The 23,221-nt window shown below is 34.8% G+C and overlaps 3 protein-coding genes and 1 pseudogene across 4 annotated transcripts; 2 read left to right on the top strand and 2 right to left on the bottom strand.

Moving 5' to 3' along the window:
- The first annotated feature begins 2,620 nt into the window (after positions 1 to 2,620).
- Positions 2,621 to 7,429, top strand: LOC125186342 (homeobox-leucine zipper protein ATHB-15-like; annotated as a pseudogene). Its single transcript, XR_016130765.1, has 13 exons — positions 2,621 to 3,386; positions 3,544 to 3,711; positions 3,811 to 3,957; positions 4,495 to 4,650; positions 4,837 to 4,911; positions 4,967 to 5,109; positions 5,194 to 5,386; positions 5,524 to 5,705; positions 5,820 to 5,900; positions 6,221 to 6,343; positions 6,458 to 6,828; positions 6,938 to 7,107; positions 7,218 to 7,429. The product of XR_016130765.1 is annotated as a homeobox-leucine zipper protein ATHB-15-like (transcript).
- On the bottom strand, positions 7,408 to 8,080 carry LOC125186341 (uncharacterized). The gene has a single exon (XM_048082691.2). The coding sequence runs from the start codon at positions 7,989 to 7,991 to the stop codon at positions 7,494 to 7,496; it is 498 nt and encodes a 165-aa protein (XP_047938648.1). The 5' UTR covers positions 7,992 to 8,080; the 3' UTR covers positions 7,408 to 7,493.
- Positions 8,081 to 14,788: 6,708 nt separating this feature from the next.
- On the top strand, positions 14,789 to 15,560 carry LOC125189749 (uncharacterized). Its single transcript, XM_048086987.2, has one exon. The coding sequence runs from the start codon at positions 14,838 to 14,840 to the stop codon at positions 15,306 to 15,308; it is 471 nt and encodes a 156-aa protein (XP_047942944.1). The 5' UTR covers positions 14,789 to 14,837; the 3' UTR covers positions 15,309 to 15,560.
- A 3,740-nt stretch (positions 15,561 to 19,300) lies between these two features.
- Positions 19,301 to 22,531, bottom strand: LOC125186679 (uncharacterized). The gene is made up of 7 exons (XM_048083093.2): positions 22,256 to 22,531; positions 22,040 to 22,186; positions 21,791 to 21,889; positions 20,970 to 21,161; positions 20,635 to 20,754; positions 19,917 to 19,988; positions 19,301 to 19,790 (listed from the first exon to the last, which is right to left on the bottom strand). Exons 1-7 carry the CDS (start codon positions 22,502 to 22,504, stop codon positions 19,566 to 19,568), a joined length of 1,104 nt encoding a protein of 367 aa, XP_047939050.1. The 5' UTR covers positions 22,505 to 22,531; the 3' UTR covers positions 19,301 to 19,565.
- Positions 22,532 to 23,221: the final 690 nt, after the last annotated feature.

Genomic DNA, 23,221 nt, shown 5'->3' with positions numbered 1-23,221 from the left:
ATTAATTAATTAACATTTTTTTTCAAGAGTGGTTTAGTTCGAAATATATATTCAGCATTTATGAACTAAATTCCAACTAGCTGGATTTCTCGGTAGTAAATATTTATATCGAACATCTCTTGAAGATATTATCAAGGTAGACTCACCTAGCATACGATTAGTTGCAGTAACAATATTTGGACCTCTAGACATTGATCACAACTATTCAAATTCTTGGGTTACAAAAAATTTGTACATATTGATAGGTCAAAGTAGTGTATAACCAATATCGTATGTTCAATGTTATGCCAACAATGATTAAGAAATAACGATCACCAACACCTCATCTTTCAGTAAATAGCAAGAAAGACTAATGTCACTGTTAGATCCGTTTGGTACTATACTACACCAGTGTCGTTTATTTCCTAAAGGCGACGGAAACATGTAGACTAACACTGCAACCTTTCGTGATAGGTAGCCAAAATCTATCTAGCCTGTAAAATTCTATTTTTCTTTTGCAAAACATGGCATACAATTAGACTTATTTGCTTTTTTTTACATTTAAATGTTTGAGAAACATCTTATAAATGCACAAGCAAACACAATGTATTAATATTACTTCTTCTCTAATCGGGTTAAAGGTTGATTGTAGAGTTTATTATATAAAAGCAAAATTCTACTCATGAAAATTGCTTAAAACATGATTTTTAGTATACCAACCATAATGCCAAGAACGAGCACTCAGTTATGGATCATAAAGAAAATGGAATATTAAATGATAAGTATTCAATCCATTGGACTCTGAGTATGAATCTCTATATCAAATAAATAACAATTCATGACAATAACTGCTCAGAGCACAAACCATGTGGAAACCATGTGGTATCTATAGAACAATCAAAATGCGAGCACATGTATGGAGACATGTGCCTTTAAGATTCCTAACTCAAAACAAGGAGGTTTGGTGGAAACTTTACCCAATACTCTTTTCAATAGCTCAGTATGCACATTTAGAAATATGTGTAGGCTAAGTACATAATAATATGTATCAAAATATACATATTACATATGAGAATAATTGTCGAGCCATGATAATAATCCATGGGGCTTTTCTTTGCTAAATTCTCATGTTAATAGTTAGACAAAGTAGCATAAGTTCTTTCCTTACTTCACCTTATTTGAACATCCACGTGCTTGGAAGGTAGCCACCTTGCACGCACACTTGACTAGGCAACCCATTGATGACTGAAGGCCTACATGTACAATAGCCCGAGTAGGTATTCTTACAAATACCCATATTCAATTAATTTATTTTGAACGTAACAGATAGATATTATAAAATAAATTATTTATGACAAAATAATAACTTGAAAACAAATAGAATGATGAATTTTAAAGAAGATTTAAAAATAACATTTTTCAATATTTAAACGTGTATTCGCACTTAACTGTGTTGGATATAAATTTCATACTATAATACATTTCGTAATACTCAATCGAAATTTTATCGCATATCTTATTGGGGATATGAATCTTAGTTCCACGTAGTTCTAAGAAATTTATAATATTACTTCACACTAATTAAATCAGATTTAATTTACTTTGAGTCTAATTTAAATGGGAGATTTAATTACTTGATATTAATTAAATAAAGAGGTTTAATTTCTTGAGACTAATTAAATGTCGTTGCTAGGGATGTCAATCGGGTCAGCCATCGGGTTTCGGGCCAACGCTATTCGGGTTGCGGGTCAATCGGGTTGTGATTTTCTTCAGGTTATAAAAGTTCAACCCTAACCCTAGAAGCTCGGGTTTTGGGCTAGTCCAGCGGGCTAATCGGGTTGCTATTGATAAAATTAACATGCGATCAATCCAATAAATAGTGGTGAAAATTAGTTATATTTATAAATTGTAAAATATTTAATTATGATATATTTGAGATATATGCTTAAACTCAAACATAAACACCATCATATACTAAATTTGAGATTTATACAAAATAAAACATAAACATCAAGAAATTTTAAAGTATGTTTTAGAAATTTAAATATATTTTTTAGTGAATTTGAAGTTTCTAATTTATATATCTATTATTATGTTAATAAAAATTTAATATATAATTTATATATTTAATATATAAAATTAAAAGATATTTTTTTAGTAGTCTATATCATAAAATAACCAATGAAGTGTCTAATTAGAGTCAAACAAATAGAACGATAGAAATTTTATCGGATTTTCGGGCCAGCCCATCGGGTTTTCGGGTCTGGCCCTAACTTGTTGCGGACTAATCGGGTGTGGGCTAGTCGGGCTAGAAATTTTCAGCCCTAGCCCTATAAATTTGGCGGGCGGGTCGGCCCACAAGTTACGGGCTACATTGACATCCCTGTCGTTGCCATTAGTTTTTGGTAAATGTTAGTAATATTTATTCTTTTCTTATTACACTTTATTTTATCTCATATCTTCTCCCATCTACTCTGGTACATGCTCATTGAACTAATTAAACGTTTTTTTTCTTTAACTATGGTGTCAAATGAAATGTCTCATTTAGATCTGGATGAAAGGAAGTCTTATATTTGTATCATGGAAAGGTAGTGCTTTTTAAAATAAAATATTTTGAAATATGTAAACATGAATTCTAACATAATTATTAATCCTAATTCAAAATAAACACTCCATATAAGAAGTTAAACATTTTTTTCATGAAGTAAAGACAATTTAGTCAAGAGTATATTGAGTCGAAATGTAGGGTGATTAGTATATGTATTGAAGTGATTATCTAGGAAGTAGGAACTCACACACATCATGGGGGATTCGATTGATTGCTAAAAGTTGTCATTTTTAGTGGAGTATTTAAGACTGAAAGCTCCCATCTTTGCATGAAGGAATCTTGTTATTTGAAATTCTTTGAATTGTGATTATGGGGGAAATTTTGTGGGATTGGAGGCATGCGCGGTGGATGCCTGGATGTCTGATTTATTCTTCTCCTTTTTTGGTGAAATCTTGTTTGCCGCGAACAAGAAATCAATGTAAAAATCTTCATAGTTCTGTGTTTGAGAGAGGCTGGGAAATTGTCTCTCTTGAACCCCAAGTGTTCGAGCAATTTCGTGACTGAAAAAATTCGTATTGAAATTTCAGAGCTGGTTGCTTTTTTGGGATCTTTGAGACTGTGATTGTGTTGAGATAGGAGAGATGGAAATGTCTTGCAAGGAGAGTTAGGCAGCTGCAGCGGCGGCTTTGGACAGCGACAAGTATGCGCGTTACACGCCAGCGCAGGTTGAAGCCCTCGAGAGGTTGTATCACGACTGCCCAAAGCCGAGCTCAATGCGGCGTCAACAGCTGATTCGTGAATGCCCCATCTTATCCAACATCGAGCCTAAGCAAATAAAAGTTTGGTTTCAAAATACAAGGTAAGAAGCATTTGTTGTTGTTGTTGTCGTTTTCTAGTGTATATTTACTCTATAATTTATGAAACTTTAATGTGAATTTTGAATATTCAATTTGAAGTCATGTTTTATGCTCATATTTCAGACTTTTGTTCTAAGCTTTATGGTATTGAAAATACAGATGCAGAGAGAAGCAAAGGAAAGAGGCTTCGCGGCTACATGGTGTGAACAGGAAGCTGACTGCCATGAATAAGCTCTTGATGGAGGAGAGCGATAGGCTGCAGAAACAGCCAAACAGGTCTCTCAATTAGTGTATGAAAACAGCTACTTTCGCCAGCATACGCGGAACGTGAGAATCTTGAAACACTCATCCTTATATTTTCAATCTCAGCAGCAGAGTAGTTCGAAATGTGGTCTCAGTAAAGCCAATTATGCTTCCGTTTTGCAGAATACACTTTCCACAAAAGACACAAGCTGTGAATCAGTCGTGACGAGTGGTCAACAGCACCACTTGACGCCGCAGCATCCACCAAGAGATGCTAGTCCTGCAGGATGAGTAGGGTCTGTCTTGCACGCAGATGTGTGTGCGTTTTCGGTTAGTTATGAACAGTGGATATGTTATTGAGTGTAAATCACCGAGCGTAGCATTTGAAAGTCAAGGGAGTAGTGGAGGAAATGGTTGTTGAGTCATTTTCTTGATTGAGGAAGGAAGAGTATATATGTCTTTATCATGCTATGTGAGCTCATTTTCCTCAAGGATCGGCCTTCATGGTTACGCAACTGCCGAGCTTTGGATGTTCTCAATGTGCTGCCTACCGCCAATGGTGGAACCATGGAACTTTTGTACATGAAGATTATTTTGATTGTAAACACGGTGTTCCTGTGATATTCCTTCTGTATTTCTTACGGATGGGGATTTTATAATCGGAAACTTTTAGTTATATGCGCCCACAACCTTGGCGCCAGGTCGTCATTTTTGGTTGTTGTGCTATACTTCGGTCATGGATGATGGTAGCCTAGTGGTAGGTGACCATAACTTTTATTTCCTATTCAAGGAATATCTCTGCTGGAACCATGCATTCTGATCCAATTTAATGGTTACAATGTCGTTGGTTTCGGATTCAAACTTCAGGTTTGTGAAAGATCACTTAGCAACACTCGGAATGGTCCCAGCATGCCGCCCGTGCAAAACTTCGTCAGGGCAGAGATGTTGCCTGGCGGTTACTTGATCAGACCTTGCAAGGGAGGAGGATCGGTCATTCACATCGTTGATCACTTGAATTTGGAGGTAACTGAATATATCTGCCACGTCTACACTGTGCCTTGTGGATTATTCTGAATTTCTGATACGTGTGCGAGTTACGCCCCTCACAAAGATCGCTTTCTTAAATATTTAGCTGATATAAGCATAACATGCAGGTGCCAAACGGCAAACACACAACACTAATTTCGTTTATTCCCCTTTCCTTAACAGGCATGGAGTGTACCTGAGGTGCTGCGCCCTCTTTATGAATCGTCGACGGTGCTCGCTCAAAAGACGACCATGGCGGTGACAATAGAGCAACAGTAAGAACTGATAGGCCGACTATCCTTTGTGTCACTAATGTCTTCACTTCTGGTGCTCTTGTTCTCCCACACAGGCTCTTCATCATCTCAAGCAGATGGCTCAGGACATTCCGCAAACTAATATAAGCAACTGGGGCAGAAGACCAGCATATCTGCAAGCACTTGTCAATCGGTTAAGCAGGTCCAACTATTCTACTTCACACGAGTCTGGTTTTATTTGTATTTTTGGCTTCTTATGTGTGCAACTTTCTTGATTATCAATCAGGGGATTCAACGAGGCTCTGAATGGATTCAGCGATGAGGGGTGGACCTTGATAGGTAACGATGGCATGGATGATGTTACCATTCTTGTCAACTCCAATCCAGAAAAACTTATGGGGTTTAATATCTCTTTCACGAATGAGTACAACTCCATTTTCAATGCCGTCTTGTGTTCCAAAGCTTCTGTGCTTTTACAGGTAGTTTACTTAAAATCTTGATCTCCTTGTCCTGCCCCAATAATTCTTTTAGCAAATTATAATAATTGATTCTATTGCATTCATTATTATCTTTTCGGAATCAAGTCTCTGATTAACTCTTTCTTTCTTGTCTGCAGAATGTGCCACCAGCGATACTACTCAGGTTCTTGGGGGAGTACCGGTCAGAATGGGCGGACAACATTGATACCTATGCAGCATCTGCTTCCAAGATTGGTCCGTGTACTTTTCAGGGACTCGGGGTGGAAATTCCAGTGGTCAAGTCATCCTTCCACTGGCCCAGACTATCGATCATGAAGAGGCAAGTGCATAGGGTTATTCTTCTCAACTCTTGTTGTCTTATCTAACTCTAATTTACTGTAATAGGCTTTGTTGCAATTTTTAAATAAGAACATATTGTTTGGTTTTCCAATAGCTTCTGGAGGTAATTAAGTTGGAAGGTGTCAGCCACATGCCTGATGATGCAATGATGATTAGAGACATCTTCCATTTGCAGGTAGATATTCCCATTGGATTCCTGCCCAGTTACTAGCTGTGATATGTAATGATTGAACAATCTTTCTTGCCTTATTTTTATGTTCAATGTCAAAAAACCCACTGGTAAAAGTTACTTGCTTCCATAATGCTTTCTACTTGCTTACTAATTGATGGCTTGAAAAATGAGAGTAATCTTATGCTAGTGGGAAACAGATTCTAGAATGCCAGAATAGTCTTCTGTGTAAAAGAGTTCTAGATGGTAAGTCCTCTTTGTACGTATCAAATAGCTGTTCTGCAACGCAAGTTTGTAACCTCTGGTCTGTATCTTGAATTTGGCAGCTCTGTGGTGGCATGGATGAAAAAGCAGTTGGCACATGTGCTGAACTTGTATTTGCTCCTATTGATGCCGCCTTTGCTGAAGATGCTCCTCTCCTTCAGATAGTTCCCCTTGGTTTTGGAAAGGTGAGTGCTAACGGGCTTGATGATAATAACTCTTTGGAACCATATCTTGTATCGATGATGTTACATGTTCACTTGGTCAGAAGTCTCTTGATAAGGGGTTAATTCCAAATTCAGAAGCTTTTATACGGATTCTACATCTACGGCTGCAATATTTCACAGGTAGCATCAAGTCCAAATCGTACTGTAGACCTTGCATCCGCTCTAGAAACTGGGAAAGGAGGCAATAAACCGTCGAACGACCTTGCTGTCACCAGCAGCACTTCAAGATCTGCCATGACAATTGCTTTCCAGTTTGCATTCGAAAGCCACATGCAAGAAACTGTTGCATCAATGGCCCGGCAATATGTTCGCAGCATCATATCATCTGTTCAGAGGGCCGCGTTAGCTCTCTCTTCAGCTCCCCTTGGACCAAATGCTGTTCTTCGGCCTCCCCTCGGGACTCTTGAAGCCCATACCTTATCCGGTTGGATCTGCCAAATTCACAGGTAAATCATATCAGAATATGATTGTTAATGTGTTTCTGTATAATACTTGATGTATTCTTGACCAATTATTCATACACTCATTTTCCTATTGCTTCAAATGATTATACAGTAAGATTCCATATCTGTTCCAACTATTCATCCAACAGGTCGTTCCTGTTTTCACCTTTGCGAACCAGGCTGGTCTTGACATGCTTGAGACGACCTTGGTCGCACTTCAAGATATTTGATGCTCATGGTCGGAAAAACCTCTGCTCAGAGATTCCACACATTATGCATCAGGTCAGCCAATGTGCAGCAATGCAATTACTCTACTTTTCAAAACCATTTTTATTTTGCTGAATTATAATGAGTATTTAGTCATTCTAATGCTGTTTATCTTGGCAATGTAGGGCTTTGCGTCTCTTCAAGGTGGCATCTGCTTGTCGAGTATGAGCCGGCCCATCTCGTACGAGAGAGCTTTGGCGTGGAAGGTTCTGAATGAAGACGACGACCCACATTGCTCTGCTTCATGTTCGTCAATTTGGTCGTTTGTCTGATACTACTAATATCTTTGATAAACATGCATTCGTTGAAAGTAACTAAATCCAACCCTTTATCGAAATTTATTTATACTCCAAAAATCACAACACATAATAATACAGAACACACAAACAATCACAAAATTTTCAAGAATAAGAGACAGAATTTTGCTGTCTCAAATCCTTATAGAATCTTGTAATAAACTCTTCAGCAGCTTCATCAACGTGGTTATCTTCTTCATCATTTCTCAACGGAAACGGTGAGTCGGTTATCCTCAGCTGCCTCACCATCGGGCTCGGGCCGAAGCCTGGCAGAGCCGGCGAGGCAGTGGCGCTGTGGAACATCTCGACCGCCGCCTTCATTAGCTCTTCTTCGGTGGGGCCGCACTGCTTCCGCTTGTGCACGGAGGTTTTGGCCCAGCTGAACTCGTATTCTAGGTGGCGGTCCGAGGTAGAAGCGCGGTGGTGGTGGTGGTGGGGCATGAGGCTGTGGATGGCGGCTTTGCCGGCGATCTTGCCGCGCTTCATAAGCATGCTGAGATCGGCTAATAGTTTTCCCTTTGAAATGCCTTTTCTCAACATGAAATATAGAACTTTTACTATTTTCAACAGTTTCTTGGCTATGATTGGTAGATTTTGCTCCATTTTTCTGGCTGGATTTTTTGATGTTTGTTTGAAGATGGAGAAAGGTGTTTGGATAGAGAAGAAGATTGTTTGATTTGATGGAAATGGAAGCAAATGAAGGTGGTATATATAAAGGGCAGTAAAGTGTACACCATGCTTTGTAGGTTGTACTGAGGTTTGTTCAATTTGATTAAATAAAACATTCTTCGCTTTGCTTTCCAAAATGAGTGTTATGGAGTATATATTAATAACTAAACATGGTTTTATTTGAGAGGAGGTTACCTAGTAAATACGTTGATTCGATGTTTAATAGTATATCAAGCATTAATGAAGAATGTAAATACATATTTTAAATGAATTATTATTTATATAGTAGGAGTACAATTTATTTTCATTTTATAGTGAGATAAAATGGGTGTAATTAATTCGTTACAGCTCCGATATCTCTTTATTGAAAACATTAGTTGCTGTGATTGGTAATTTTGTTGAGAAATATTAATGGTTAATTGGTTACTCCAATCTACATTGCTTTAAAAGCTGGAAATAAAATTTGAATAGATCAACCTATGGAAGTCATGGGACCGATCAATAATGTAAATAAATTATGTTAAAAACTCTAATAATTATTGGATCAATTAGTTGGATGAACTAGTAACAACTAAGCGAGTTAATCAAAAGTTCAAAACCTTGAACTTTTGTAGATAGTTCTAATTGAGTCTAAATCATGATCATTACATAAAGATGAAAAAAATGTTGTACTGAGATAAAATAATCGAATAAAAATGTCTCACTACTTACTCTACAATCATTGTTTCAAAAACTTTGAGATGACTGGTGTATGAAGAAATCAATGTCCAAAGATAGGCAAATTTAATAATAATTATATCGTTTTCAACCCGACCTGCAAGGAAAAGAAGAATGGCGTTTATTTGACTCCAACATATAATTTTGGAATAATTTAAACATACTATAGTGGTTATGTCCAAAACATACAACATGGTTTACTTAGCAAGAAAGGTATGAGTGGGACACGTGTCGGTTGTTGTCTCCAAATATAATTTCACCTAAAAAATAGAAAATTAATAGTAGTATTTGCCAGGGAAATGAAGAAGCTTATTGTCGGTAGGAAAGTACGTAGTATTTGCCGTGATGCTGGTGAGAATACACAGATACCTATAGGCTATAGGTAGAAATACAACAAAAATATGTACAATTATATACTCCCTAAATATAGACAGAATACTATTATACTAATATGCCATCCCACGTAGCATTTGTGATTATTAACTAATTTAAATTCCGTAATATGTTGGCTATGTTAATGGCATTATACTTTTATTTTTCATGATTTGTAACTCTTATTTGATTATGATCAAAATTATTAAATTTGCGCAATTTGTTAATTTGAGGATCTTGGTCACAACTAACAAATGATGTAAAATAGAAGGAATAATCAAGAGTGACGATGTGAGGCTCTTGTAAATTGTAATGAAAATGAAGATTCAAACAAGTGTATAGTTATTCAGTCCTTATTTTTAAGATTTGGATTTAATTTTAGTTATTTTATTTGTGTGTAACTGTTTTCAATTGGGATTATAAATTGAGTTTAGATATAAATCTATGAGATGAATGAGTTTATCTTTTCATTTCCAATTAATACTATGATTTTTATTGTTTATATACAGGCTTTATTGTTACTTTATATTTTGGACAATTCAACATTAAAAAGGCTATAGAAAGAAAATGCTAAGGCTTTGTTCGATATTATAGAATTGATGCTATGGAACTGGGATCGAGGCCTTCAACTGCAAATTCGATGTTTGGTGCTGCAAAATATTTGAATTTGTAATTAATTAAATTAATTCCAATTCAAATTCTTCTCAATTCCACAACTTGAATTACATATCAAAAGTAGATAATTGAAATTCCAAATAATTATAAAACTAGACACATTAACACACACACAAACACAAACACAAACATGCTGCTCATACACACACACCCCCACACACAACATACAAAAATACAGGCACACACGTACAACACACACAAATAATTTAGAATTGATTTATAATTCAATTCCTTTAAATTTAGTTCTGTAGAATTTAATTTTAAATTAATTCCATTTCCAATTTTGTGTACGAACGGACCCTAACAGAGATTTACATGCCAACAATGCTCTCAATAGATCCTCAGAGTCGAACAATTAATGTGCAACATATGAGTCCTCAAAGTTTAAACCAATGAGATTTATTGTTTAAAAAACAACTAAGTTACTTGACTCTAAACAAAAGAAGAAAAGAAATCATAATAGAGGAATAATTTTGGAAAAAATAAGCATTGCTGCTTTGGACATGCACTTCATGTATGGATACACAACCAACACGTACGTGTATACAATTATTATTTTAAAGATAGGATGCAGCAATTGTACAATTGTACACTTTCATTAAAAACTTAAATTCATTGCTACTTTGCATCCTAAAGAGCAGCAAATGTACTACTCCCTCCGTTCCGGCTAAGATGACACATTGTTTAGCCGGTACGGGGTTTTAGGAGTTATTGGTTAAAGTGTTTAATTGGAGAGAGAGAAGGTGGGTGTAAGTATTAAAGTAGAAAGATAAAAAAAGATGGATATTTTAATAGGAGTGGGAAGAAGTGGTTGAGTGTATTAATTGGAGAGAGAAAGTTACCAAAAAAGGAAATGTGTCATCTTAGTTGGGACAAACTAAAAAGGAAAACGTGTCATCTTAAGCGGGACGGATGGAGTAGTATTTAATTTGGTTGGAAACTTGGAATCAAACATTTAATTATGAATTAAATAAAATATATACCTGCTAGTATAAAGAGAAGCGATTGGCAAATGCAGAATGGTTGAGCTAGTACTCCCTCCGTCCCAAGGAAGATGACCCCTTTCTTGGGCGGCACGGGAATTTATGCAGTTATATTTTGTGTGTTAAGAGGAGAGAGTAAAGTAAGAGAGAGGGAATAAGGTAGAGATAAAGGTGTTTCCATTTTAAGTAATGGATCATCTTAGTTGGGACAAACCAAAAAGGAAAGTGGGTCATCTTCAATGGGACGGAGGGAGTATTTAATTTCCATTTAGTTCATGCTTTGGGAATTAGATTAATTAATTACAGAAAATGTTAATTATACACATTTTTATAGTATAAGTTGATTTTGTTAATGATATGGAAGGTGTCTAGAAAGAAACCTTTGTTATAACTTATAATTAATCTTAACCTTGAAAATAGGGAATGACATTAATTAAGCGTGTAAGGCATCTAAATTTGGTTTAGTATTCGTTGATGAATATGGAATTAAATATCTTCAAAATACTCATTATATATTATTAAGTATATGATTAATATTTACAATTTAAACTGTTAAAATAAGTAAAAAATGTGTATATTGGTCTAGCAATAATCCATCGAGGTCGAAGATTTTGGATTTGAGTATATTGTAATATGATGTTTAAATTTTTAAATTTTATTCATTTATGGATTAAAAAATGTTAAGGTGGTACATAAAGTGCATCTCTAATGAAAGCCCTACTTTTCATCAAATTAACAGAACTAATTAGTTTGAAATCATAACTCTGAAATCTTTCCATCAAACTCGCATATCCAAAAAGTGAAGAGGCATACTGCATACATATAATATAAAGTATGTTGGCTTTACGGAAATTAAGTGCTCTCATATCGACGTCTTTTTGACCCCGTGTTATGTTTTAATACAAGTTTACAATTGTGATAATATACTTAGCATATCCAAAAAGTGAAAGAGGTACTAATATAAGTATGTTTGGCTTTATGGAAATCAAGTGCTCTGAACTCGAACACATCTTTTCTGACCCAAATCATGTTGTGTTTTAATACTGTGGTAAAGATATACTCTATCCATTCGATTGTGATTAGGGATGTCAATCTAGCCCGAAACCCACGGGTCGACCCGAGTTACCCTCTAAAATCATAGGGTTAGGGTCGAAAAATTGCAACTCATATTCAGAAGCAGGCTACACGGGCTAACCCGTTCGGGTCGGCGGGTTATACGGGCTGGCCCGAGTGGGTTGCGGGTTAGCCCGCGGGTTGAGCATTTAATATAAAATATAATTAAAATTTTGGATTATATACTTATATGAAGTATATTTGGTAATATCAATATTAAATATAGTACAACATTTGATATGAAGAATATATGGTAATTATGTCTTCTCTGTCAAATTAACTTAGGATTATATGAAATGCATGATTTCCATTTAATTGTAGTCAGATTCATGTGTGATATTAATTAAACGATATGTTTATCTATTTTGTTTCAATTTTCAATTGCTATTATTTTCTTTCTCTTGATCACTTTGATAATACTTTACTATTTGCGACAATCTACTTTTTAATAATTTAGAATATTGGATTGGATAGAAAGTAACATATAAGATTACTATTGACCCAAATAGCCCGTGGGTTAGCTCTAAACCCGTGATTTAGGGTTAGGGCCGAAAATTTACAACCCGGAAAATTCACAGCCCGAACAACCCGCACCCAAATAACCCAACAACCCGAGTGGATTGGCCCGAACCCGAGCGGGTTAGCCCAATTGACATCCCTAATTGTGATTATTTATTTTGATTCACAGAGATGTAAAGACAAAATATGAATTAGGTTAGTTAAATATGAGTCAATACATTTATGTATTTCATCCGTCCTATAAATATATGTACACTTTCCATTTTGTCCATCTCATAAAAATATATGTTTATTTTCATTTACAACTCATTAAAAACTAATAATAGTATAGATATCACTGTCCACTAACGTTATTTTAAATTTTAACTACCTTTCTACTCCTCTCTCTTACTCATGTTATTTCAAATGTCTATATTTTTATATGACAGAGGAAATATTAATTAATTTTATAATAAAATGTGAGGTCGGAATATGAGGTCCATTTACTAAAATAGATACTTAAAAAGAAATGAGACAAATAAAAAAAAATGAGATAATTATTGGCAGATAGAAATATCAAATGGTAATCAAGATAATCGAAAAAGATAGAATTGAAATCAAGATTCATTGTTCTGAGAGATTCTGTCAGGATATGCAACAATATGAGTACAAAGTAATTCATTGTTCTACAAGAGATGTAATCGACTAACTCATTTGTTATTGACGTAGATGGCGTGATTATTACATGACGAAGAAAAGATCATGAACCTGAGAAAAAATCTGTTCCAATTAAAAGTTTGAGATGACAAACGTGGCAACCCTTAAATACTTTCTCGAGATATAGGTTTTGAGGTGGAATAAAGGTACCAGGGGAAAAAGAAAGAAAGAAAGAAAAAACAGCAAAATCACTGCCTTCAGCCATTTACTTCCTTTTACTTTCAAAACCTCGCTAACATCTAACATCGTTCAAGTTGTCTGCTATTTATGTATGGGAAAAAGAAAATCCTGAGCACCAACCCCTCACCCATGTGCCAATGCGCCACAATAGCCTTCTCTTTTCGAACTCCCAGTTTGATGTGAAGTATTCGAAAATTATTTTATTTCGGATGTTTTAAATTGTCCATGAGATAACATAAAACATGGAGATCCAAATTTTCTTGTCGAACCTCTTGAAGGGGGTACCCAAGCCTTGAGAGAAAGCATGCTTCCGTCCTTTTGGCAAGCATATTGACATGCTCCAGCAATCTCAAGAGAAGTACCACTCTGCAACTGAAGAAAATGTGCGTGATCGATTCAGGTTAATCCTTGCAAAAGGTATATAATTTGTCTTCAATCCCCGGAGAGCCTAATATGAAGAGTCTCTCTTTGTTGAACACCCTTAGAGTATCTCCAAGGGAGAAGATATATAGAAAATGTATATTATGTATTTACCTTCTTAAAAAGTGAAATATACCCGTCTAAAATGTAACGCATTCCAAAGGGAAAAGGTATATATAAAGGTAAATTGTTTTTTAAAATTAAAATTATAGTACAGAATGCATTAAAAAAATATAAAGTTTAATACCTTCTCAAATACATTTCCCCTTGGAGAAGAGTTTTTCATGAAAAGAAGATAAATATGGTAGTTATAAGATTTTACCTCTCCATTGATGGGGAGGTAAAGATACCTCTTCAAAATGGGAAAATGTATAATACCTTCTCAAATACCTCTCCCATTGGAGAATGAGAATGATTTTTCATGGAAAAAAAGGTAAATATGGTAGTTATATTAGTTTACCTCTCCATTTACCTCTTCCCTTGGAGATGCTCTGTGAACAACTAAACCTAAACACTTTACTATAATGACATTTGGTTCACTCCATGTTTTATTCTCTAATGATACATTTAAGTAGTAGTTGCCCTATATCATTACTCGGTGAAAAAATGAATAAAATATGAGATAAAACATAGTACGTGAAAGTAAATATTACTCCCTCCGTCCCACAAAAGATGTCACATTTGTGAGACAACACGGGATTTTAAGAAGTTTTGTTTAGTGTGTTAAATGAAGAGAGAATATAATTTTTATATACATGTAAGAGAAAACTTTTTTCAAAAATAGAAATATGACATTTTTTGTGAGACAAACTAAAAAGAAAAGTGTGACGTCTATTATGGGATGTACGTAGGGAGTATTATTTCTTACTGAAAAAATGAAACTAGTCAATTTAGATGAATCATTTTTAATGTGACCAATGAGTAATAAAGTGAAATTAATTCCCCCTGTGCATATAGTATTTTAAATGGAAATTGAAGTACAATTTCGTGTGTCACCTTCCATCTTCTTTTCCCTTTAAATACCACTATCCCCCACCTCAATTCACTTACCCTCAAACCTCTCTGTCCATACCAACATCAAAAATCAAAATCCATCTATACAAAAATGGAGCAAAATGGAGCCAAAAAAATATTGAAAATAATGCGAGTGCTATATTTCATGCTAAGAAAAGGCATTACAAAGGGCAAACTACTAGCCGACCTCAACATGATGATGAAGCGCGGCAAAATCGCCAGCAAAGCCGCCATACACAATCTCATGTTCCACCACCACCACCACAGATTCCGCCTCCCCTTCCACCTCACCAAGCGCAAGACCTCTCACGCCGCGTTTGACAGAGACATGATGGCTGCCGCCGTCGAGATTTTCAGCAGCGCGGTGGCGTCGCCTGCGCTGCCTGGGTTCGGGCCGAGCCCGTTGGTGAGGCAGCTGCGGATCACCGATTCTCCGTTCCCGTTGACGGATGCTGAAGCTGAAGAAGACAATTATGTTGATGAAGCTGCTGAGGAATTTATTACTAAGTTTTATGACGATTTGAAGCGACAGAATTCCAGCATGTTTTTGGAGTATTATTGAGTTCCGTTTCCGTTTCCGATTCCGATTCCGATTCGAGATGGGATCTGTTTTTCAAGAATTTGGAGAAGATGACTGTGTTTTTGGTAGTAATAGTTGGGAATGCTTGTTGAGTTGTATAATTTCTATGGAGATGTATGATATGAATAACATGTTACTATTGCTTAACAAAATTGTTGCACGTTTAATAATCGGTGTAAAAAATTTACTTGTATATTAAATTTTATAAATAAATTATATTTTTCAGTCAATTAATTGAATCAAGTAGTACTATAAAGTATTGAAATTGATTTTTAACATTTTTATTCTTAAGTAATCTGTAAGGATGTATTTGATACAGTAATAGCAACATAGAGAATTATATATGGTAATTTTTAATTATTTGATATCATAAGTAAGCTAAACTCAAAGACCAACATAAGACAAGGGTTCACCTCAATCTGATATTAAATGCATTGATTTAATACGAGAGTGATTCGTATATATTATTCTTTCATTGGAAATTTATTCATCAATTTTTCTAAAACACATTCATTTATCAAAATTATATATATGCCTATAATTATGTACTCCATATCTATTGAATTTCTCGGTCATGGTTGGTATGATGGAATGGATGGAATTGAATGGTAGGAAAATGGAATGTGATTTCTACTTCTATTATATTAATTTGTTTGGTGTGATGGAATGAATGAAAAAATTGATTAAAATGCAAAAGAAATCCAAAAAAGCTCACATATCATTACATTTCGCTCCATTACATCGTACCAAGCATGACCTAATTTAATTCATTTCTCCTATAACAAACCTAGCTACATAACCTGTTATTAAGCCTAGGTTTTCAAGCTTTTCAATTTTCTATTTTTAGCAAGAGTTTTTGCCATGCAGCGTCCTCCAATAATGATAACTCGCATTTATCATAGTAATTACTTATAATTAATGGAATGATACTCTTAAAATGCAATAATACTTTCGTTTTTCATATTAATATATAATTTTGTAATTAAATGATACCGATCGCCTTGGTTTTTTATTTGGAAAAATAATAATTTTGTCTTCATCAATAATGATACTCAATCTATTTAAAAAATATGTTCTCTCCATCAATCTGCTGATCTTCAGTAATAATGATATTGTATGGAACTAAACATGATATTGAGTTTGGTTTCTATGATTGAAAAAATAGTCAATTATAGAAGAAACTTCATGAAAGTGTATTACAGGTGAAATTGTACGCGCGCTACTTTGGAGCTATTTATTCTAACTTTTTATTCTAAAGTTAATTACTTGTATTTCTATTTAATAGTGATATCACCAACCATATATATACACACGACTAACATTTATAGTTTAAGAAAGATTGAGCAAACGTCCATACATCTAGTAAAATACATATTAAAAATTTCAGAATTACGTGTAACTTAAACTTATCATATAAGCATGCATACGTACAAAAAACATTATACCAAATGCAACAGCCGTGAAGATTTTGATTTTGAAAAATTCAATAAATTTCGCCTAAGAATTTATTAAAATATACACGTAGCTCGAATTACAGAAGCATCTCGAAATCTATTAATGCAATGTCGATATCAATTATATTTAATAATAACCTGTTATAATCATATCAATGATTTGAGTAATCACATGAATGTTAAACATTTTGGTCCCATTAAACCAGATGGACACAACTTTTATTTATATATTAAACCTAAGATCAATTTGAGGGTAATATTATGCCACATGCTCAGAGTTCCAAGCATTTGATAACTACAGGTGTCTTTTCAATAATCTCAATCCCAATTTAATAATTCTAGAAAACAAATACTCAACTGTGACACTATCTAATCTACGTAATGGGTTTCTGATGATAACCATGAGCAAATATTATTCTTATACATTTTTATTACAACAAGAAAACTAATGCAGTTTAAATTTATCTAACTTCTATTATACGCTAATTCCATGTTATTCATCACTGTAACACCACTTCCCATCCATCAATAAATTGTGAGTTTACATAATTTTTAATTATAATAGTCCTATATAAATCTTTAAAAAAAATCAATTCTACCGTTGAGTTTGGCCGATTAATATTATACTGTGATGATATAGAGTGATATGAGTGAAAATCAAAACTCACAATTATAAATCATACTCCTACTGATTATGAGAAAATCTATAGTTTATACATGGCACAACGTATATTAAAGTATTAATAACAATCATTCTTTATTCGTCCTGTGCTATTTTTGACTTCAATGATCAGTTGATCACTTATTAATTTCTTAATATCTGCGTCAAAATCCTTTCCACAATTCACAAATCCCATCGTCATACATTTGTTCATTTTTCATTTCATGTATTTCTATTTATTTTAATTAAATTAACTATATAATTTTATTTAAAATATCGATTTCATTAAAATTAACATAATTAAACGCCTAAAATGTTACATTGTTGAAAACCATAGATTGGATTCCATATTGTTCATCAACTTGTCTTCAAAACTCTTTGATCTCAATTGGATTGACCTTTTAGGAAGTCCTATTGGGTTGAGATGCATCCAGCAATAAGTAAATTTAATGTTTGATCCCTCGAATTGGTAGAAGTTCATAAGAAAAAATATCTATAAACACTTGCAAAACGAGTTTAAAAACACTAATTAAGAAGAATGTCATGATTGGTGTTAGAATTCAACAAAAGTTATCCATCACACCATGAATCATGGGAGTAGTGTTAATTAGAAGCTAACAAGTACTAACAAGCAGTCGTTTTCCTCACATGCTTGTAATTTTGATGATCTATTATAAAGATTGCAGTGTTTGTTCAAAAATTCTCTAACCTTGGGAGTCAACGACACTGATGTCTTAGACTTTCTTTAATGTTTTACACTTTGAAATGGCGCCTATAAGTATTACTCCGTCCATCCCAATATATTAGACTCATTTCTTTTGGTATAAGTAAGTGGAGTTGGTAATAAAGTAAATTTTTACCATAAATAGAAATGGCTCAAGTATGTTGGGGCACCCCAAAGTGGTATACGAGTCTAATATGTTGGGACGGAGGGAGCATTCAGTTTCAAGTAGAAGTAATTTTCACAGGATTAAGTAATGTATATTCAGTGTCAAATTCAATAAAATCGTGAATCCTACATGATAGATAAGTCATTCTAAAATTAGCATTTAAATTTTTTATTTAATCAAATTCATATCCTCTTATTTCAAAATTCGTCCTACCTATTAACTGTATACACAGCTTGATGGGGTGATATGCCTTCAATTATTTAAATGCGGTGTTGGGAAATATGTAGCCACAAAATACTATACCAAGAAAATCATCAACCACGGATTCGATCTATAAAAGAAATGAATGAGAATCGAGCTATTTTACAAGCTTTAAAAAATTTTATTTTCTTGAACATAATTGTTTTAGATCAGTTGGCAAGATATGATTTACGTAGCAAGATCCTACAGTACTCGTTATGATTATTTGTCCATTAATTAATTGAATTATGGAGTATAGATTAACACAATCAATAAATTTTAATTGGGCACACACATTCACACGTGCACAAACGCGCGCATATATAGATTATTATATTCAAGTGTTTCAATTATTTTACATTCAAAACAATCAAATACTACTTTTTTATCCCAGAGATTAAGCTGTCACAATTAGGTAGCATTAATTTATAGATAACTTGATCATTAAGACAGAGTTGGGGACCTTGATTACAAATTTACAACTCAAAGAGAGATTCACTTATGGATCTTGCGATTCTTGCCATACCACTAATTACTACTTTAACATGACATTAACATATAGAGATTAACCTGAAAAATTAAATCAAAAGTTTTCCTCTCCCCTTTTTTGCTTTATTAAAGCCGGTAAACCACTTTAGTACAATTATTTATTTACTTAAAAACGACAATGTGATATTATTTGTAGTGCGCAACAGTAATTTACGGCCAGCTTCGTTCTAGTAAAAGCAATAATACGAAATACAAAATTCTAACATTAATAAAAATTATAGGAGTACCATCCTTGACAATTTTGGAGAATATAGACTCTAAGGTTCAGCAATATGACATAACATGAATAACTATGAGTCTCTCAAGATTAAATGCCTTCTCTTCCTCTATAACTGTCCAGCCTCTTAAAAATGAAATGTATCATCAAGAAATAAAGACCAGTATGCCCTAAAGGCGAACGATGCGATAACAGTAAAACCGGAGTACATTTTGCTGCTTCTCACGATTAGAGCTTCAAAGCTGCTTTCGCCATCGCAAGTGCACCCTCATAGGTCTGACTTCCGCCAATGAAACCGCTCATGTGGACAAAAACACCCCCGGGAATCCCCGACTCCCTAGACAGTTCGTCATCTCTCAGCCCACGCCATTGAGCAGGAAGTGCCTTGCGGCTCTCAAATCTATCGGGTGCCATTGCCACTGCCTGGACTCGCCAACTTTTACTTCGGTCATCCTAGTATGCAATCGTGTATTCATAGTGTTAAGAAGGATTACGTGTCTATGTAGATGCGAGTTAAAGAAAAGAATAAGTGGGCGATCGGAGAAAGATATATGGAAAGAAGGGGGAACTTATAATAACCTGATAAAGCACATATTTAATAGGAGGATTAATCTTCATCTCCTCCTCAAGCTCAAATAAATGAAGTTTCCACTGCAGAAAATAAAACTTTATGAAATCGACAATAAAGCAGAAAACCCTAGCATCTATACTTGATCATTGCTACCAATGGTCTAGCTCTTAATATAACATAATGGTTCAATAATTTATCTTCAAAATGAACTAGATAGAAACACTTGAACAAGTGCTCCTTTTTTTAAAAACAAAAAGGGGATGATTAAAACGAGAGGTTATAATGCTTGCTTGACAACAAAACATATGCATCCTTTGTGCATGTCTTGGCCTAATGATAGAGTGGTTAATACCAGAGACCAAAAGTATTGGATTCGAGTTCACTATGACACACAGCCTTTACAGTATATGTTTGTACTATCACAAAAGAATAAAAATGTACATCTCTTGAAGTTTTACTTGAAGTTGACTGCTTTAGTTCCAACCAGGGGTTTGCTCCAGATGCATCTAATTGCTTATGACTTCTGATGTTCTCGTATTAATGTAGGGTTATTTTGTTCAATGATTCAATTCCATACATGATTATCTCATTCTCTTCATTGAAAAACTACGAATTAGAATGAATTAAAATATACGTGCACATTTCAAAGAACAATAGCAGTTGAATTCTTTGGGGTAGGTTATGGACAAAAAATTCTATAACGGAGAGGGCTGGTAAAATGCTCACCGGACAAAATCGATCCAAGACCATAATTTCTCCACTAGGATCGACATCAAGCCTCGCCTCAAGGCACTGCATCACAATTGACCGAGCTGGTAGCCATGATCGAGCGAGAGATCTAACATTCTGAAAAGAAATAGTAACAGTTAAAACTACTGACAAGCAACGTCAAATCCACGTGCAAATTCAAGATAAGGTTCCACAAATACAATCAAACACCTAAGAACCAACCACCTTTTCTAGTTGCAGATTTCCAATCAAAACAGTTAGCAGCTTACACAAGAAGGACAAAAGGTACAAAAACAAGAAAGGCACTGTTCTGATGCACTTTCAAAACTTACATCCATGAACTCATGGCCAGCCAAAGCCATTGCTTGTTCAAAGGCTCCATTTTCCTTCTCAGACGACTGATCAGGATCTGTCCAATCTAGATTTAATTTCCCAACTCGTGAGGACAAATGTGTATTGTTCACATATCTCGGTGGCTGGTCTGTATCGTACTGATTGATTCCATTATCAATGGCATCGATCGCCTGTTATCAACAGAATAAATGGCAGAACGTACAATCAGAAAAGGAAAAGACATTGAGGTTATTTGAAGAAATAGAAATTAAAACTCTACAACCCTGGTATTATTTCTATTGGAACATTCCAAAACTCTATACTTTGATCATTTCCATCGCCAAAATCTTCGAAATTCAATTCCAAAGGGGCAACAATCCAACGAGATGCACATTGCACTACTCTACACTACACCATCCACTAAAAATCAACCTTTTCAAACCAAAAAGGACAAAAATAGAGTAGAATAGACCATCCTTTTAAGGGTTAACCATGAATCGTGTCCTCTACGCAGGCTGAACCTCTATATCTACAACATTTTCCACTATATAAAATCAGCTGATGAAACCCCTATAGATTGGGACCTTTTCATGGAAAGGCTGAAAGTTGAGAACATGTAAGAAACAACACTGAAAGTTAGGGTTCCTTTGCTAGAAAAGGGGAGATGGAGACATAAAATCAAAGTTCCAGACATTTTTCAGAAAATTGTTATAAAAATTGGGACACAAACTAGCATAACCCTTCATTGAAAAGAACTACGAAAACTGAAAATGTTAAAGAACAAAAACAAGATGCTGGAAAATGCCAAAAGATGAATAACCTCCATGAAGTTCTTGTAAACTGCAAGAAACAACCGCTGAACGTCGGGATGGTCTTCATCAACTTGAAGCTCCTTAGCAATTATCTCTTTCCCAAAATGCTACACATAAGAAAGTTAGAAACACAAACCAAATTAACTAAATAATGGAAAGCTAGTAGATTTTGCATATAAACAATGTGCAAATTACATACCACATTAAAAATGAGAGATATGCAAAGCCAAAATTCCCCCCAAAAAGGGGAAGATTACCTTGTAAACAAGACCAGCACTACTGAGCTTAGTATTAAAGCCATGGCCAAAAATCTCTTCAAAGCCCTTCTGGTGATGATCGTAGCGGTCTTTGGCGGGGTCGTAAACCCCGCCCACATCCAGCACAGCGTCCAGAGTTTCAAGAACCTAACACAGGCATTTCATCAAACAGGTTACCTACACAAACAGAATAAAATTATACTGAATAAAACGCACCTTGGGGTCGCGGGAGCGGACGATGTGAGCTTCGGAGAACTTGTTGGTGAGGCGGATCATGAAGCAGCCGAGGGCTTCGTCGCAGTGGAAGCTTCCGTTGTGAGTACCCACACGCTTAACGGCGGCGGTTGACATGACTGCGACTGCGAGGCTACGGCGGAGTAGAGACTGCTGGAAGGGGAAGGGGAAGGGGAAGGGGAGACGATTGGTGACGAGAAATTTGGTTGAAAATGCTTTGATTTTGAACATGCCTTTACTTTAGGTATTCGAAATGTAAAGCAAAATTATGTGGAAATAGCGTTACAGCTATTCTGGATTGGTCTTGCTTTGTTAATGGGTCCATAATCCATATGCAAAGGGCGCCAGCCCAACTCCAACCCACTAACCAAATAAGGTTTAAAATTGTTTGTAATAGGAATACAAATTATTTTATTTACTATTTTTATAATACATCTCACGTTGCATTAATTTTATTTCTTTCATATTTTACTATAAAACTAATAGTACTTTCTCTTTCCTTGACAAAGTATGGACCCCACGTCACCCCTACACACAATTTTATTTATAATTTATATCATTAAACTACACTACTAATAATATGGAGTTCACTTTCCACTAACACTACTTACATTACCATTTATCTTCCCTTTTCTTAATTTATCAGTAAAACATTAAAACTCATGTCGAACCAAATATTCATACTTTTAAAAGATAGGAGTATAAAAGTACGACTCAACTTTTTTCCACAATATTTCTTGTCATTTCTATTGTTAAGTACTCCCTCTGTCCTATTAGAAATGAAACGTTTGCTTTTTCACACATATTTTGAAAAAATAATAATAAATAGTTAAAGTGGAGAAAAAATAAAGTAAAAAAGAAAATAATATGAAGGGGACTCTCCTCTACATTATTCTCTCTCTTACTTTATTTTTTCACCACTTTAGTTATTTATTATAATTTTTCCAA

The sequence above is a fragment of the Salvia hispanica genome, chromosome 5, assembly GCF_029641045.1.
Source record: "Salvia hispanica isolate PSC_SH4W2 chromosome 5, Shi_PSC_v1, whole genome shotgun sequence".
Taxonomy (NCBI): Eukaryota; Viridiplantae; Streptophyta; class Magnoliopsida; order Lamiales; family Lamiaceae; genus Salvia; species Salvia hispanica.
The sequence above is the reverse complement of the archived record's forward strand: the minus strand, read 5'-3'. Positions and strand labels throughout refer to the sequence as shown.